Source organism: Cyprinodon variegatus, unplaced genomic scaffold (genome assembly GCF_000732505.1).
Source record: "Cyprinodon variegatus isolate N-32 unplaced genomic scaffold, C_variegatus-1.0 Scaffold399, whole genome shotgun sequence".
Taxonomy (NCBI): Eukaryota; Metazoa; Chordata; class Actinopteri; order Cyprinodontiformes; family Cyprinodontidae; genus Cyprinodon; species Cyprinodon variegatus.
In genome coordinates this window covers 247970-262504 of record NW_015150852.1, presented here as the reverse complement: position 1 = coordinate 262504, position 14535 = coordinate 247970, and the positions used below count along the sequence as shown (strand labels likewise).

At 37.4% G+C, this 14535-nt stretch overlaps 1 protein-coding gene across 4 annotated transcripts in view; it reads left to right on the top strand.

Annotated features, from left to right (window-relative positions):
- trim33 (tripartite motif containing 33) overlaps positions 1-14535 on the top strand; it is a 38556-nt gene that overhangs the window by 18338 nt on the left and 5683 nt on the right. For 2 of the 4 annotated variants that reach the window (XM_015387602.1, XM_015387601.1), the window contains exons 9-19: positions 97-413; positions 2184-2375; positions 3890-3946; positions 4195-4395; positions 5595-5724; positions 5830-5893; positions 11398-11551; positions 11731-12113; positions 12267-12378; positions 12459-12533; positions 14174-14326. In XM_015387602.1, the coding sequence (XP_015243088.1) occupies positions 97-413; positions 2184-2375; positions 3890-3946; positions 4195-4395; positions 5595-5724; positions 5830-5893; positions 11398-11551; positions 11731-12113; positions 12267-12378; positions 12459-12533; positions 14174-14326 (1838 nt within the window). The remainder of the gene's footprint in view (positions 1-96; positions 414-2183; positions 2376-3889; positions 3947-4194; positions 4396-5594; positions 5725-5829; positions 5894-11397; positions 11552-11730; positions 12114-12266; positions 12379-12458; positions 12534-14173; positions 14327-14535) is intronic. The other 2 variants (XM_015387604.1, XM_015387603.1) reach the window with 1 other exon arrangement.

Genomic DNA, 14535 nt, shown 5'->3' with positions numbered 1-14535 from the left:
ACTTTTTCCAAATAAAAGAGATTTCACATGCGTTTTCAGTGTATGTCCCATCGTTAAATGGCGGCCATTGACACCTGTTTTCTTCTTTAATTGTAGGTAATTTAGTTATTGAAAAGCCTCCTCCATCGGCACAACCTCCCAGTGTGATGTTAGGTGGACCGGCCATTTCACCAGGACAAGGTCACCCAGGCAAACATCCAGGACAGATCAACCTGGCTCAGCTTCGGCTGCAGCACATGCAACAAGCTGCTTATGCACAGCAAAAGCATCATCACCAACAGCAGCAGCAGCATCAGCAACAACAACAACAACAACAACAACAACAGCAGCAGATTCAGCAACAAATGCGTTTAGCCTCCCAAATGTCCCAGCAGCATGCCAGGCAGGGTGGCCCGGCTATGGTTCAGCAGCAGGTATGGTTCAATTTATTGGTTAAAATTGTCTCTTTGGTTTCGAGTTGTTAGTTTTTAAAGGCTTTCAGTGGTTTATGATCATTATATCAATGCAGAAATCCGGTCTAAACAAACTGAAATGGAAGTTTTATTAAGATCTTCTATTACAGGTTGAACACACCATTTCTATGTTTAAGGAGTTTGATCAGATGCGCTAACTCTTAATTTTAAACCACAGGATTATTCAAAGCTTATCATAATGGTTACAGCTAATTTAATCTACGTACATAAAGTAGGAGCTACTTTGAGTTGGTTGGGAACGGTACCGTTTACTATTAAACCAACCTTTGTCCTTCAACCAAACAGTGTAAAAACATTTAGAGATGTATAGGGCTGTACTATATGGCTGAAAATTATATTATGATATAAGTTTTACATATTGATAATTATTGATTAGTGTTTATGTTACCTGTTAATAAAAACCAATTTGTAATCCTATTATTAGAATAACCTTTAAAAGTAGCGGGCTTAGTTTGCTTGTCCCTCAGAATGACGTTTGTTTATGGAATTATTGAACATTTTATAACATGTTTTCTGTTCATGATAATTAGATATCTATTCCATTTATATCCATATTGAGCTATTGTTCAGCCCTAGTTGTATATATGAATTTTATTTGAAAGTCAGGAAGTTCTTCAAAGTTAAATTCTAAATAGGAACGGTTTAATTTTGTATGGCTGCTGGGTTTCAAATTCCACTTTTAGCTTCAGTAATAAAAATGTTTTTGTATGTAGGAGAGTCTAGATCTCAAAAATGTATCCCTGCACATAATGCTTTTATAGCCATGTTGGTGAACCTGTTAAAGTGCTGGTTTACATTCAGCTTAATAATTATTATAGTTATAGAAATAGCAAAAGCTCCAGTTAGAGTACATTAGTGTTTATCCTAGTATTGCTACTGGAACAGCAACTTTATGTGTAGATAGGTGTCACTGTCTCTTGACCTTTAAAGGAGTATGATCAGTTGTGCCTTCATTAGAGAACTTTTTGTAGACAACATGATCAGCAGCCACATCCATTTAGTTGTCCTGGATTACCACAAACCGGCCCTGCACGTTTTATTTTGGTGGTGTTGTCAGGTTTCTATTTGGAGCTGTTTGATAAAGAATGAGGGTGAAGGCTCCAAATAACTAATGGCCATATGCAACGTTTTAATTTCTGCTACAAAAAATGCAGTTTTAAGTATAATCTTGACCAAATACAATATCGACATAATTCATAGATACTTTGATTACTTGTTTTGTATAGTGGGATGTTATGAAAAGACTTGATCGAATGATATTACTCAAACACAGAACAATAGTTACCAACAACAGGTATTGGAACAACTGACCCGTGTAGAATTAACCAGTGGGTTACAGAAACTTTAAACAGACATGGATAGAAGAATAGTGTTTCTATCAGCTTGATGCTTAAATTGGAGATTTTAGAGGGAGGCCGACTTTTGAGTGATATGAAACCAATTTCCGTCGCCAATAACAGATCCTGACATCCCTAAAGATAACCGTTACTAATGCAGTCTGGCATGTAGAGGGGGTCATTATTCTGGGTCACATTGGCTCAACTGAGGAGGGTCAGATCTGAGCATTTACACTTGCTCCTCATCTGGTCACTTTTTATTTGCAGATTAATTATAAATTCCTAACTATTTCATATTTGAACTTAAAAACATGACTGGCAGTTTGGCAAATGTATTCATGTGAATCTGCAAATGTGTGTCTGTTATGCCAAGCCTCCTAGACTCATCAGCATGCAGCAGCTTCAGAGAGCCGGGACTATTAACGGTGGGCCCAGTCCCTCTATGTTCCCCTCCTCCCATCATATGCGTCTAGCTGGTCCCCCACAGGGCCGAATGCCCACAGCTCAGCCCAGACACAACGGACAGCAGTATGCACCTCTGATGCAGCCTCAGTTGCAGAGACAGGTCAGTACATGACTGGACGCCATACATTTGATCAGTTCTGATGTTTTGGCAGATACTCTAGAGTTGTGACAGATGGTTCTTCCCCCAAGCAGCCATTAGATCATTTTTACTTTTGTCACTATTACAGTCTTTATTCTGCATTATTTTATTCTTAATGGGAGTAATTAGGGGTGCATTAGTAAATGAATTATGTTTTTCTACCAGCTGTGGTGGTCTTTTGGTGTTTGTGAGTGAGATCTTTGACATGGATGCATCAGTAAAGTGTGGCGCTAACAAATTTAGCTACAGAAGGGGTAAAGTTATTTATAAAATATTAAACATCTTTTATATTTTTATCATTTTGCTGAAAGGGTGAAACAAAAATAAACAGAAATGTTAAAGGATTTTTGAAGGGAGCTAATGGCTTTTTTTTTTAAGCTTTGATTTTTATTAATAAGCAGCTTACTGAGTAATGGATCAGTTGATCGGCTTTTTACATCTTTAATGTTAGCAGGAAGCTAAGCTGATTATAATATTTAGCCCTTAATAGACAAGATGAGATGCATCTTTGTCCACAGGCTTGGACATTTTCCTTTCGGCTTTCCAAACAAAATAAAATACACAGTTATAGTTAGATTGGCAAGAGTTTGACAGAAAGAAAGAAATGATTACGTGGTTAGTTCTCCACATTTTATATGTTCAGGAATAGTTACCCCTCTGGGGATAAATGACTCCCCTCTTTAGGTTTGATGGACCAATATAGGTTGATCACAGGATAATATCCCTGACTAATAATTTGTAGTTTATCTGTTTTGACAGTAAAACCTTTATTAAACCCGATGTAGTTTATATTTAAAACAAAGAGGCAGGGGGTATTCCTTCATGTGGCGACTAAAATGATACATTAAAAACGACAATGACGAGGCTGTTCTCAAAGATTGCTTCTGTTTTACAGCCTCCCTGCTGCATACATTTAAAAAGAAAAGAAGATTTTTGAGTAAAGAAATATATTTACTTTAATTCACAATCAGCAAATGGTGTACATTTAGTTGAACTTCAGTTGATTTATAATCTAATTATATAACTTATGATTATCTGATCAAAATAAACCATTCTTGATCAGATTTAATCTAGATAAACTTACAAAATAGCTGACATTATAATTTAAAAAAGATTTTCTATCCATACATGAAATTTTAATGGATTACTTTTATCTAATCAGAATTAAAAAGGCTTCTAGCTGATGATTGTATGAAATACCAAAAAATCTGAGACTACATCTTTAGACCAAGCATCTAAATGCTTAATTCTAATCCATTTTGGATACATTCTGGCCATCCAAAGAATAAATCTGTTTTTGAAGAAATGGAAGCATCTTAGGTCAGATCTGCATTATGATGCCCACCAATGTGTTTATGCTTTATGCTAAGATATTCGCCACTCGCAGACATGGAAATGTGCTTTTTGATTTCTACATGTGAGACGAGGTAGGAGAAACCTCCACTATATCCAGCCCCCTTTTTTTCTGTGTCCAGATGTCTTTAGAATCTGAGATGAGCCACCAAAGGTTTCGTTTCTTACTCCAATCAGGGGTTTGGCACCTTTTCCTTCTTTGTCATTTACATGTCTTGTGCAGCATGTGTGCTCAATCAACTGCATGATAATTAAAATCATGATGTGTCTAAGACACATTTGTATCATCATTTCTTAGATTTCTAGAGTAACCGTCTCCCCATCCATCTTCTCTCCTTGTTTGTTTTTGTTTGCTGTCTTCACTTCTTCCTTTTACTCTTTTTGTTTTATCCTCGCGCCTCCATTTTCTCACTCTATCTTTGTGCAGCATTCCAACCCGGGACACGCTGGCCCCTTTCCGGTGGCATCCCTGCATAACGCCAGTCCCACGAGTCCCACCAGCGCCAGCATGGCCGGGGCCCATGCTCACCGTGGTCCTGCCAGCCCCATCGTTGGTCCCATCGAGCTTATCCCCTCTGTTACTAATCCTGAAAACCTTCCCTGCCTACCTGAGATCCCGCCAATCCAGGTGTGCATATTTAACTAGAGTTTTACGCTTCTGATTAAATTACATGTAAGGAACCTCCAACCACTTTTTTATGCTTTACTAAAGACATATTGGCCAGATCGGAAAGTTAAAATTATTTTTTAGAAACCCCTGTCATTTTACTAAACTTTATTGAAAGACTATTTCCATAAAAATGTGAAAAGTTCATGATCATTTTTCATAGCACAATTCCTCACATTAAATTTAATGTGAAACTATATAGTAACAATGTGTAAGGTATAGTTTTTAAATTTTGCTATAAAAAGAAGTTAAAGTTCCATTTCTAAAACTGACAATAGAACTACAACAGTAGAGCTGTGAGTAAAGCACCGCCTTTCAGAACTTACCATCTACTATTTAACATGCAACAATTGGTGCAATTAAAACACACTTTAGATTCCCTTGATTCTACCTGTAATTTGTGCGATCAACTTTACCAAGGAGTTGTTTACTTTTTCAGACATGGACTTGCAATGTTGGCTGGCTGCAGCTGTGGACGCTAACATTAGCATTGTGAATGTCTGCTTACTGCAACATAAGCCCTTTATAATTCCTTCCTGACTGCCAGGGGCAGTAAGCAAAGTCACCTACGTAACATAATTCAGCTGAACTACGGTCGGTCTCCTGGGATCCTCTTACTGAGAACTTCTGAGTGACCGCTGTGACTGGCAGTCATCCACACAACCATAGTCCCTTTTTAACTTCTGTTAGACTGAGATGGTTTTTAAGTTTGAATACGTCCAGTGGACCAATACCTGTGATGCTGTTTATACATCAGAATAACAGGTGTATAAAAAGCAATAAATACAATGAATGCGTTAAAGTTCCAAACTGAGCAACAATTGGTAAAAACCTGTATTACACTCATCAGGTGTTTAATCTTATTTTTAATAAAATCTAGATCTTGATGATCAGAAAATTTTAGGATAAAACTCACTCTTTACTAGCATTAATTAGCCTTTAATGTTCTTTATATGTTTTTTTTCAGCTGCTTGGTATAAGAAAAAAAAACATATTTTAGGGTTTTTGTTCATTAACTTCATTACAATCAGTTTTGCTAAATCCATATAGTCATTAGTAGATTAACTATTCATGCAATGTTTGTTTAATAATCACTCTAAAACCAATACATATTCGCAACTATTGTTGAACTGTTGCTAAATTGTGGTTTTTGTTGTCAGTTGGAAGATGCAGGTTCCAGCAATCTTGGGCATCTTCTTTCCCGTTACATCTCAGCGAGCCAACATCAGCTCGGCTCAACAGACATGAACCCCTCACCCGGCCTGTCCACCCTCTCTCCTGGATCATCAGGTACTCACATCTTCAAAGATGGCTGCCCTACACTACTTCCTTCTTAACAGTTGAAGTAGGAAAAATAACCTTGCGGTTTTATCCCAATCTTAATTTTTCGTGCAGGTCTGTCCAACGCTCACACACCAGCGAGACCCTCCAGTACATCAAGTACAGGCAGCAGAGGCAGGTGAGGCAGCAGGAGACTTTGTGGTCAAAAAAAGGATTTAGGAGGAAAAAAGAACAGGAAATCAGATCTTTCTAAGGATCTTAGACATATTCTTCCTCTGCATGGCAGTCAGAGGTAGATGTGCTTGTTTGCTTAAACACAGTTTTAGGAATTTATTGATAGGGAAAAATATTGAATAGGCTGTAGATTAGATTTTCTCTGAAAAGTGTTGGACTTTTTTTTTTTTTTTACTTGGATCTATTTGTGATATTATGTCTATTCTATAAAAATCACAGAAAAAGAATGTTAATCAACATTTAGTTTAAGGGATCAGTGAGTGCAATGAATTCATGATGAAAATATAAATGTAACTTATTGTTAAAGCTGTAGGTTTGCTCTCCACTGTAAAATATAAGAGAGATCATCTGTGAAACCGTTGTGGCTCCTTTCAGTGGTCCTGCGTCATTTCCAGAAACATAGGTCACCCTGTTAGATCCAACTTGTCAGATTAAACATGGTTCTGTCATTTAAGCTTACAAGTCAGAGTCGCATGCAATGAGTTAATGCGCCTGCTGCAACCAAGGACAGTTTGCATTTGGAATTTGGAGCCATCTGTAAAAATATTTTTAGGATTTAATTTGTTAAAATTGTAGAGAAGTCGTATTTAAATTTCAAATCATTCTTGTTTAAACATTCTGTAAAAGTTTAAAAAAACAATCCACTGGACTTGGTTTCCAAGGTTTGAAGAAGTTTCGCTTCCCCTCGAGGAAGCTTTCTCCATTCAAATGTCTGGATCCACAGTGAGGTTGAGGCTTATATAGACAAGGCCTTTTATTGCTTGGAAACATGCAAATTAAAACCGACGAGGGGGTCGCTTGGTTCCATCCTTAGCCTGTAATACCTGAAACCTGTCTATGACTGTTAAGGGTTGGTCGTTAAAGGAGGGATTGTTCACCTGGCTGAAGGGAGGAGGTACTTTGTTCCTCTGTGATGGGGTGGGGTGGGGGGTGTGGTGATATCTGGAAGGGATCATCTCTATAACTGAATTTTAAATTTTTGGAAGCTCTAATCTGAGTCCACCACCTCTGTTTAAAGTTGGTTTAAACGTGTATATAAATGTAAATAAACTCTTTATTAGACCATATTGTCCCAAAGGTTAGAGAATTTCTATTTTTAAAAAAATCCTGTCTTAAAATCAGGTGCACAAACTGTGAATCTCATTTTACTTTGTTGCTTGTTGCCAAGTCTAATCTTTGGCTTGCAGCGCTGCAGGGTTGTTGTACTCGGCGTTATGGTGAAAAGCTCATGCCTGCTGAGGTACGTCCTGTTTGGGGAAAAGGCATTGCTCACTATGTCCTGAGTGAAGAAAACTAATTAAAATGTGACAACCGAAGAGATTTCCTTTATAATCCCTTTTTCCAAATATTAACTTGCTTTTTATCCATGTATGTTGTGGAAAAAAAGTGTTAAGTGGATGAAGTCAAGGATTTGCGGTGTTGATACGTTTTATTGGACTTCAAGGATTTGAACGTTGAAGTCAGGGGTCGGCAACCCAAACTGCTCAAAGAGCCATATTAAACCAAAAAAACAAACCTGACTGGAGACGCAAAAATGGAAGTCTTATATATGCTTGTATGGCAACATGGGCTCTAAGTGTATTATCCTACTATTAAAAAAGAAAAGACTACGTGGGCTTAATGTGTTAAATCTGGAGCAAATGTCACATAGCAGCATGAGGTGATGGAGGAGCAGTGAACGCTCTCACAGCGCGCCGCATTACCTCCCTTCACCGCGTGGTTTAGGTTTTGTTGCATTGATGAAATTATAGAAACACGATAAAGAAATATTTCTATGGCAGACATTTTTCTGTTGGGAGGAGTTGATTGAGTCATTAGGAATCTTTTGATCCATGCAAGGATTTGAAAGCTTGTTGATGATTTAATTCACATGTTAACATACAGTATTAATCCCAACTGAAACAAATGCTATAACTATTCTAGTTGTTTCTTTAAAAAAGTAGTCAAAGATGTAGATGAGATAGATGTAGGCAGGAAGGATTTGCTGTAGCAGTCTGTCTCACAGCAGGGTCTGGAGGAGCCTCTGACTGAAGACAATGTGTTGTTGTTGGACAGTCTGTAGAGGAGCTCAGGGTTTGTCCATAACGTTCATGTCAAAATGATCATTTGTACAGTTTTTATAAATCAAATCCAAAATGTATCTAAGTTGCACCACCACCAGTGTTTACTCCAATAAACCAATATAAGTGACATGACGCCACCTGTTGGTTAATCCAGGTCGCTCATTAGCAGCTGACCAATCAGTTTTCTTTATGAAGACATGGTGTACATGGGACATTTTGTTGAGAATATCTTATAAATAGTTAAATGCTGTCATTGTGGGATATGCATTTTAGGTGATACTAAGTACTTAAGAAAAGTATTAAATAAATATTCAAATACTTCTAATTCTGTTACCAAAAATAAAAAGAAGTCTTGAAAATAAAAAAAAGTAAAATATGGATAAAGGCCATGAAGCCTTAAGGGCAGCTGAACACAGCAGTAATACAAGTTACTACAAGTTGTCAAACGAAGACAACAAGCTAATCTCCAAGCGTTTTTTTGTAGTGTTTGCTCATATTTAGCTTGGAAAGAGCCTGCTATACTCCATTATGAACATGTGGTAATAAACTACGTCCCAGGTGGGGAGTGTTAGCATGGACTGAAAATATTCAAACTTGGCTTGATTAGATTTTTTTATCTTTTCGTTTAGGTGCTATGTTCACTCGCCTGTTTGTAACTGCAAAAGACATCAGACACAGTTTCAGTCGCTTTGTGTCCATCCATATTCTTCTGCTGTCTGAGGAAGGGGTTTGCCATAACTTTCATTTATTCGTTGTTGCCTTGAAATACATTTACCGAGTTAAAAACTTTAAATGTTGCATTTCAGTAAAATGTTGGTAAAGCTAGCTATCCCATGTTTTACAGAGCTTTGTTTACACTGGTTTGCATTTCCTTGTGGGAGGAGCAATCCAAAAGTCACCATCACAAAGCTGCTTAGGAATTTTATGTGCATTTAATAAAATTTTTTTCTACTCTAAAATGTTGGGTGATTATTAGTCTTTATCTGATGAAACTGACATTGGTGGCCCCTCCTGTTAGCTTGAATATTGGTGGTAGAGATCACTGTGGATGGACGACTGTAATGCAGCAGAGAGCCATGGGGTGGGACCTGTACAGTGGCCAGGGTTTTTTCAGATCTTCTTTCTGCAGCTTTAAGGGAGGAGATGATTTTTTTTATAGGTTAAGAAATTACAGAGAGATTAAAAAGGATTAACTTTATAGCATCTGAGAGGTTATTAGAATGAGGAAACAGAAGCGATATGCGTTGAAAAGGCATCATTTCTGCAGAGCAAATGAAAGCAAAAAAAGCAAGTTTTATTGCTGCAAATATGCAAAAAGAAACCAGCAGAACGAAGGAACTTAATGGACCGCTGAAGCTCACATCAATTTATGTCAACATGCAAAAGGGGGCAAAGCATGCTGAAAAGGGAACAATGTTTGAGCTGAAAAAGTTCCTCATCTGTCAAACTTGGCAGTGCTTATGTTATCACCAACGCCTTTTCACCATGGCTGCTCACCGAACTGCCTCACCGACATTTATTGATGGTTTTACCCCTGATGAAGCTGGACGAGGGCCGCTCATGTGCACTTAGTCAAATTGAGGAGAGCATTTTATCATGTTGCAGAATGATGAATGTTGGGGTGTGTCAGGAAAGCTATATGGCTTTTAGGGTGAGTTTGAGGAATGTCTTTGATTTGTAGAATCAGTCACTGAAGACAAAACTAAAGGGAGGATCCTAAGAGCCAGAAAAGCACTCACTGTCTGTAGAGTGAGGAGAGAACAGTGGTTTCTTGGAATGTTATATTTCAGCCTATCCTTCACTACAAAGCATCAGGCATTGATTTAAATTTTGGTTGGACTTAGTGTTGCTTTTCACAGCTGTTTGGCCTTAGAAAGATGAAAATATCCAGTATTCTACAAATTTCAATATTAAATCCAAATAATGTGTCGAACAATCCTCAAGGGAATGCTGAAGCGGAAAGTCAAAGCCAAGTATTTCTATTATTAAAAGCATAAAAAAAAAAGAAAAAGCTTGGAAAATTTCAATTAATTTTATCTTAAATATTTCAGTAACATTTTCTTTTACAGTACATCACTAACCATGTAATAACATGGTGATAACAAAGCAAGTCACACTATATCACTTGGTAACAGGAAACCCTTTATGGAGAATTTCGGTGAGGGCTGTGCCTCAAATTTTAGGCAGACAAGGTGAAGTCAGAGTTCACCTTGTGAAGCAATTAATTAATTTATTATCTAGTAAAATACAATTTATTACGTGGCTTATAACCAAACCTAGAATACAGCAAGCCGATCTTCTTAACTAAACCTTTATTTATATATAGCTTTATTTCAGTTTTATAATACTTTATTTACATAATCACAAGTTACTGTTTACTTTATTAGCTGTTGGTAGGTTTTGGCCAACAATAGATGTGGTTATGGTAATTGCCCATCCAAAGTATCCATTGTTACATGTTACATTGTAACATTCTACTGTAATAATTACATGCAGGTAATTACATGCATATATATCTTAGTTTTGGGGTAAATACCAAATAAAGTTTTTCCTGTTACCAAGTAATATAGTGTGACTTGCTATGTTATTACCATGTTATTACATGGTTATTGCTGTACTGTAAAAGAAAGTGCTTCCAATATTTCAATACCATTCATCATAGTGATATTTTTATTTAAAGTTTCCTTACTTTGTTTACCAAGTAAAACGGAAAAATTACACATGCTCTGTTTTTGAGGATTTCTTGTTTACAGTTAATGACATGACATTTAGAATCATTAAAAAATTATATTTAAAATAGAAATGTGGGGTTAATGAAAGAGATGTTTAGGTTAACGGTGTAATTTTTGACCCAAGCATTAGCTAACCGATATTTCAGGTCAATACGCAGCACTTTGCACGTTATCGATGCTACAGGCAAGCTGCTCTTCTCAAAAATGTCAGCTGAGAGAACTGGATCAGTCGCTGAACAAGTCATGTGACCCAGAGTGCCGCTTTACGGCAGTCTGAGCTCCTCTTAAATGCCAGAGCTAACTAATCTAAAAGTTGTTGTCGGGTAACAAAGCAAATAGGACCTTTTTTTGGTTCTTTGAAGGATTTTTTATTTTTTTTTTTCAGAAGTGTAAATGTTTTCTTGTATTTAGTCATTTTCCTGCGTTGCTTATCTGTTTCAGTTTCTCTCACTCCTGTTTCAGTAAAGTGTCAAATTTATTAATAAATGACTAAAAGGGAAGAGTAAAGAATAAAAAGTTAAATTCCAAACATTATCTTCTTTGGAGTTGAATGTAGTTGAAGTTGCCGCCACCTCTTGGCATAAAGACGACAGTGTTATTATTTTCATAGATTCCTCAGTTGCAGCACTGATGGATTTGTTGGTCTGTTTCAGCTGCAGCTCTGCTGGCAGAGCGGGAACCGGCGGTGGAGCGACTGCAGAGCAGGTGAAGGTGAAGAAGGAACCTGGTACTGGGGATGAGTACGGCTGTCCCTCCTCTTCTGTGAAGACTGAGCGAGGCAAAGACTCTGGGAGGAGCGCCTGTATGGTATGGACACCATTTTCAGTGTAGCTGTGAAGGAATCACATCATTAAAAAAAAAAATTGGAATCTCTGCACTTTTTTGGATGTAATTCACTTTTCTGTCCTTGTCCATCTGAATATTCATTGTTTAAAATGAAACAAAGAAGGTTTTTTAAAAAGCTGCTTATTGTTTCTTTGCTTTAGATGAGCAGTCCAGAGAACAGCCCACTCGGAGTTGCATCCATAGGCCAGGATGCCTTCAGGGGTGTTGGAGAACGCATCAAAACAGAACCAGCATCTGAGACGTCTTGTTCCGGCCTGAACGGCACATCCTCCTCTACCACTAACACTATATCCACCGCTACCTCGTCGTCCACCACAAGTCAGGGAGGCCCTCTCACCAACGGAAGCATAGACAAGAGAGGTGGGACTAATGATGCGACGCAGGGTGCTGGTGGGAAAGACGACGACCCCAATGAGGACTGGTGTGCTGTCTGTATCAACGGTGGTGACCTTCTGTGCTGCGACCGATGTCCGAAAGTGTTCCACATGAAATGTCACGTTCCGACCATAAAAATCATCCCACAGTAAGTGCACCTTGTGGATTTGCATGTTAGGCATGCTTGCTGAACTAATATTAGCAGCAATGGTCAGAGTTGTAATATTCCCTACTGTGGAGCCATATCTGTGTGTTTTAGATCAATCTAAAGGCAGTGCTTTGTGTCATTTTTGTCTCTTAGGGGTGACTTTCTCTGCACGTTCTGCCGGAGTATAGCCAACCCTGAGATCGAGTACTGTGATGAAAGCAAGAGGGTCAAAGGCGATCAGAGCCTGGGTCCCGAAGATCAGCGGGTCAGTGCTGCTAAAACCCCCTCAGATGACTTCTTTATGATGCTAACAACACATGTAACCCAATCTTTCTCTGTCTGCAGAGATGCGAACGGCTCCTCCTGTATATTTTCTGTCATGAGCTCAGCATGGGCTTTAGAGAACCCGTTTCAAGCTCTGTAAGTGTTCCTGAATTCACACAAACCGTTCAACTTGTCACTATCTGAACCATCGTAGCAGTCACCACATTAATGAGCTTTCAGCCATTTGGTTTTAGTCCAAAGTTAATTTATCTGTGCTGTTTTTCTTAGTTTTTTTTTTTTTTTTGGCTCATAATCTCAGGGATATTTTGAAATTAATGGGTGATGTAATTTAGCTTGTGTGCAGGTACAGCAGGTTCTGTTCATTCTTCCTGTGGGATTTTGGTTTTCTCCTAAACTTTGATAGCTTAAACACTGGAGCATGAGAGAGAAGCTCATATGACATGCTAATTTCCCTGGATGCTAGAGAGCTCTGTTTAAGTAATGAGAGGCAGTAATAAGCAAGAAAATAACTAAATCATATCAATGAGTTTTTTTCTGTTACTTGCATGGTGGTTTTGTTGTAGCTGCAAAATGACAGACGCATATCATTAGCCTGGCAGATTTATTGATGGATTTTAAATGGCCTTCTAGCCTGTTCACAGACATTCAGGCTCAACCCTCTATTAGACATCTGATTTCCCATTTTTATAACCGTTTTAAAACTGATGTCTCTGTCTTCTCTGCCTAAAATGAAAAGTTGCTTATAGTTTTTGCAAAACCTAATCATGTTAATAAGAGTTGGACAGAATGAAACTCACAGTTCCTTTTTCAATAATTCTTTATATATTTTAGAGCAATAATATTACTAAACTGCATGGATATAAAAGGAAATAAAATGTTGGAAATTAATAAATATGTTTTCTAATCATAGCTGGCAGAGAATACACTGGAAAACGATCTAGAAATAAGTAGAATTTTCTTAAATTAAGTTTATTTACCCATAATTTGAGTAATTAAATGAGGTAGTTTGCCAATGGAATGAATATTTTTACTCTTAAAATAAGATAATTTGATAAAATACACTTGAAATAAGACAATGCAATTGTGTTTTCCTATTTTAAGAGTAAATTGTCTTCTTCCATTTGCAAAATGTCACTTTTAACTCCTCAAACCAAGAACAAATGGATTTATTTTAAGGAAAAATGACTGATCTAGATTTGGATTTTTTTACAGTGTATATTCAGAATTTTAGTAACCATTGCATCCATAATGTCTTTAAAGTTGGAAACGGTAAAGGACAACTTATATATGAATAAACATTAATGACTTTTATTACAAAAACAAGGAATTAGACTCATTTTTCACCCATATAATATTTGCATACAATGTCTGGTTGGATATCAATGACAGAGCGCTACGCATTCCAACTTGTATTATAAACACATTTAGCCGCTAGATGGTCTCTGTCACCCCTGATGCACAACCTGCATGTATTTAAGTAGGTAAGATAGAGATGCTCACAGAAAACTGAGGGGAAACAACTTCTAAATACAAAACAAGAAGAATATATAATGTAGGTTTGTTTGGATCAAATATTGTTTTTGCATATATCTATGTATACATGTATTTTAGAAAGTATACTAGCTGTTGAAGCCTTAATACAAAATCTCACACTTGAATAAATGTTCCAGCCTTTAGAAGCCTTCACCTCAGTTTTCAATTATATCCATATCATGCCTTGTTTTTATACAACATGAAATATTTTAAAATGGAATATACTCTGTCTTTGGACCTAGGTACCCAACTATTACAAGATCATTAAGCAGCCCATGGACTTAAAGAAGGTGAAGAAGAAGCTGCAGCTGCGCAGCTCCCAGTACTACAAATCCATCCAGGAGTTTGTGGATGACATGCGCCTTATCTTCAAAAACTGTGCAAAATACAACGAGGTGAGCAGCATGTGTTTTCAGCCTGCTTGGGGAATGGCAGCTACTAAAATTGTGCATGCAGAGACAAGTTCCACTGAAGTCTACTGAAGTTAAAGAATCCCATAAAAAAATAGAGAATCAACATTCTTGGAAGAAGGTCTGTTTTTAGAATATTTATATTTAAGAAAAGGAATCACCAGTGACTTACGTAGGTCTGTTAAATACTCCTT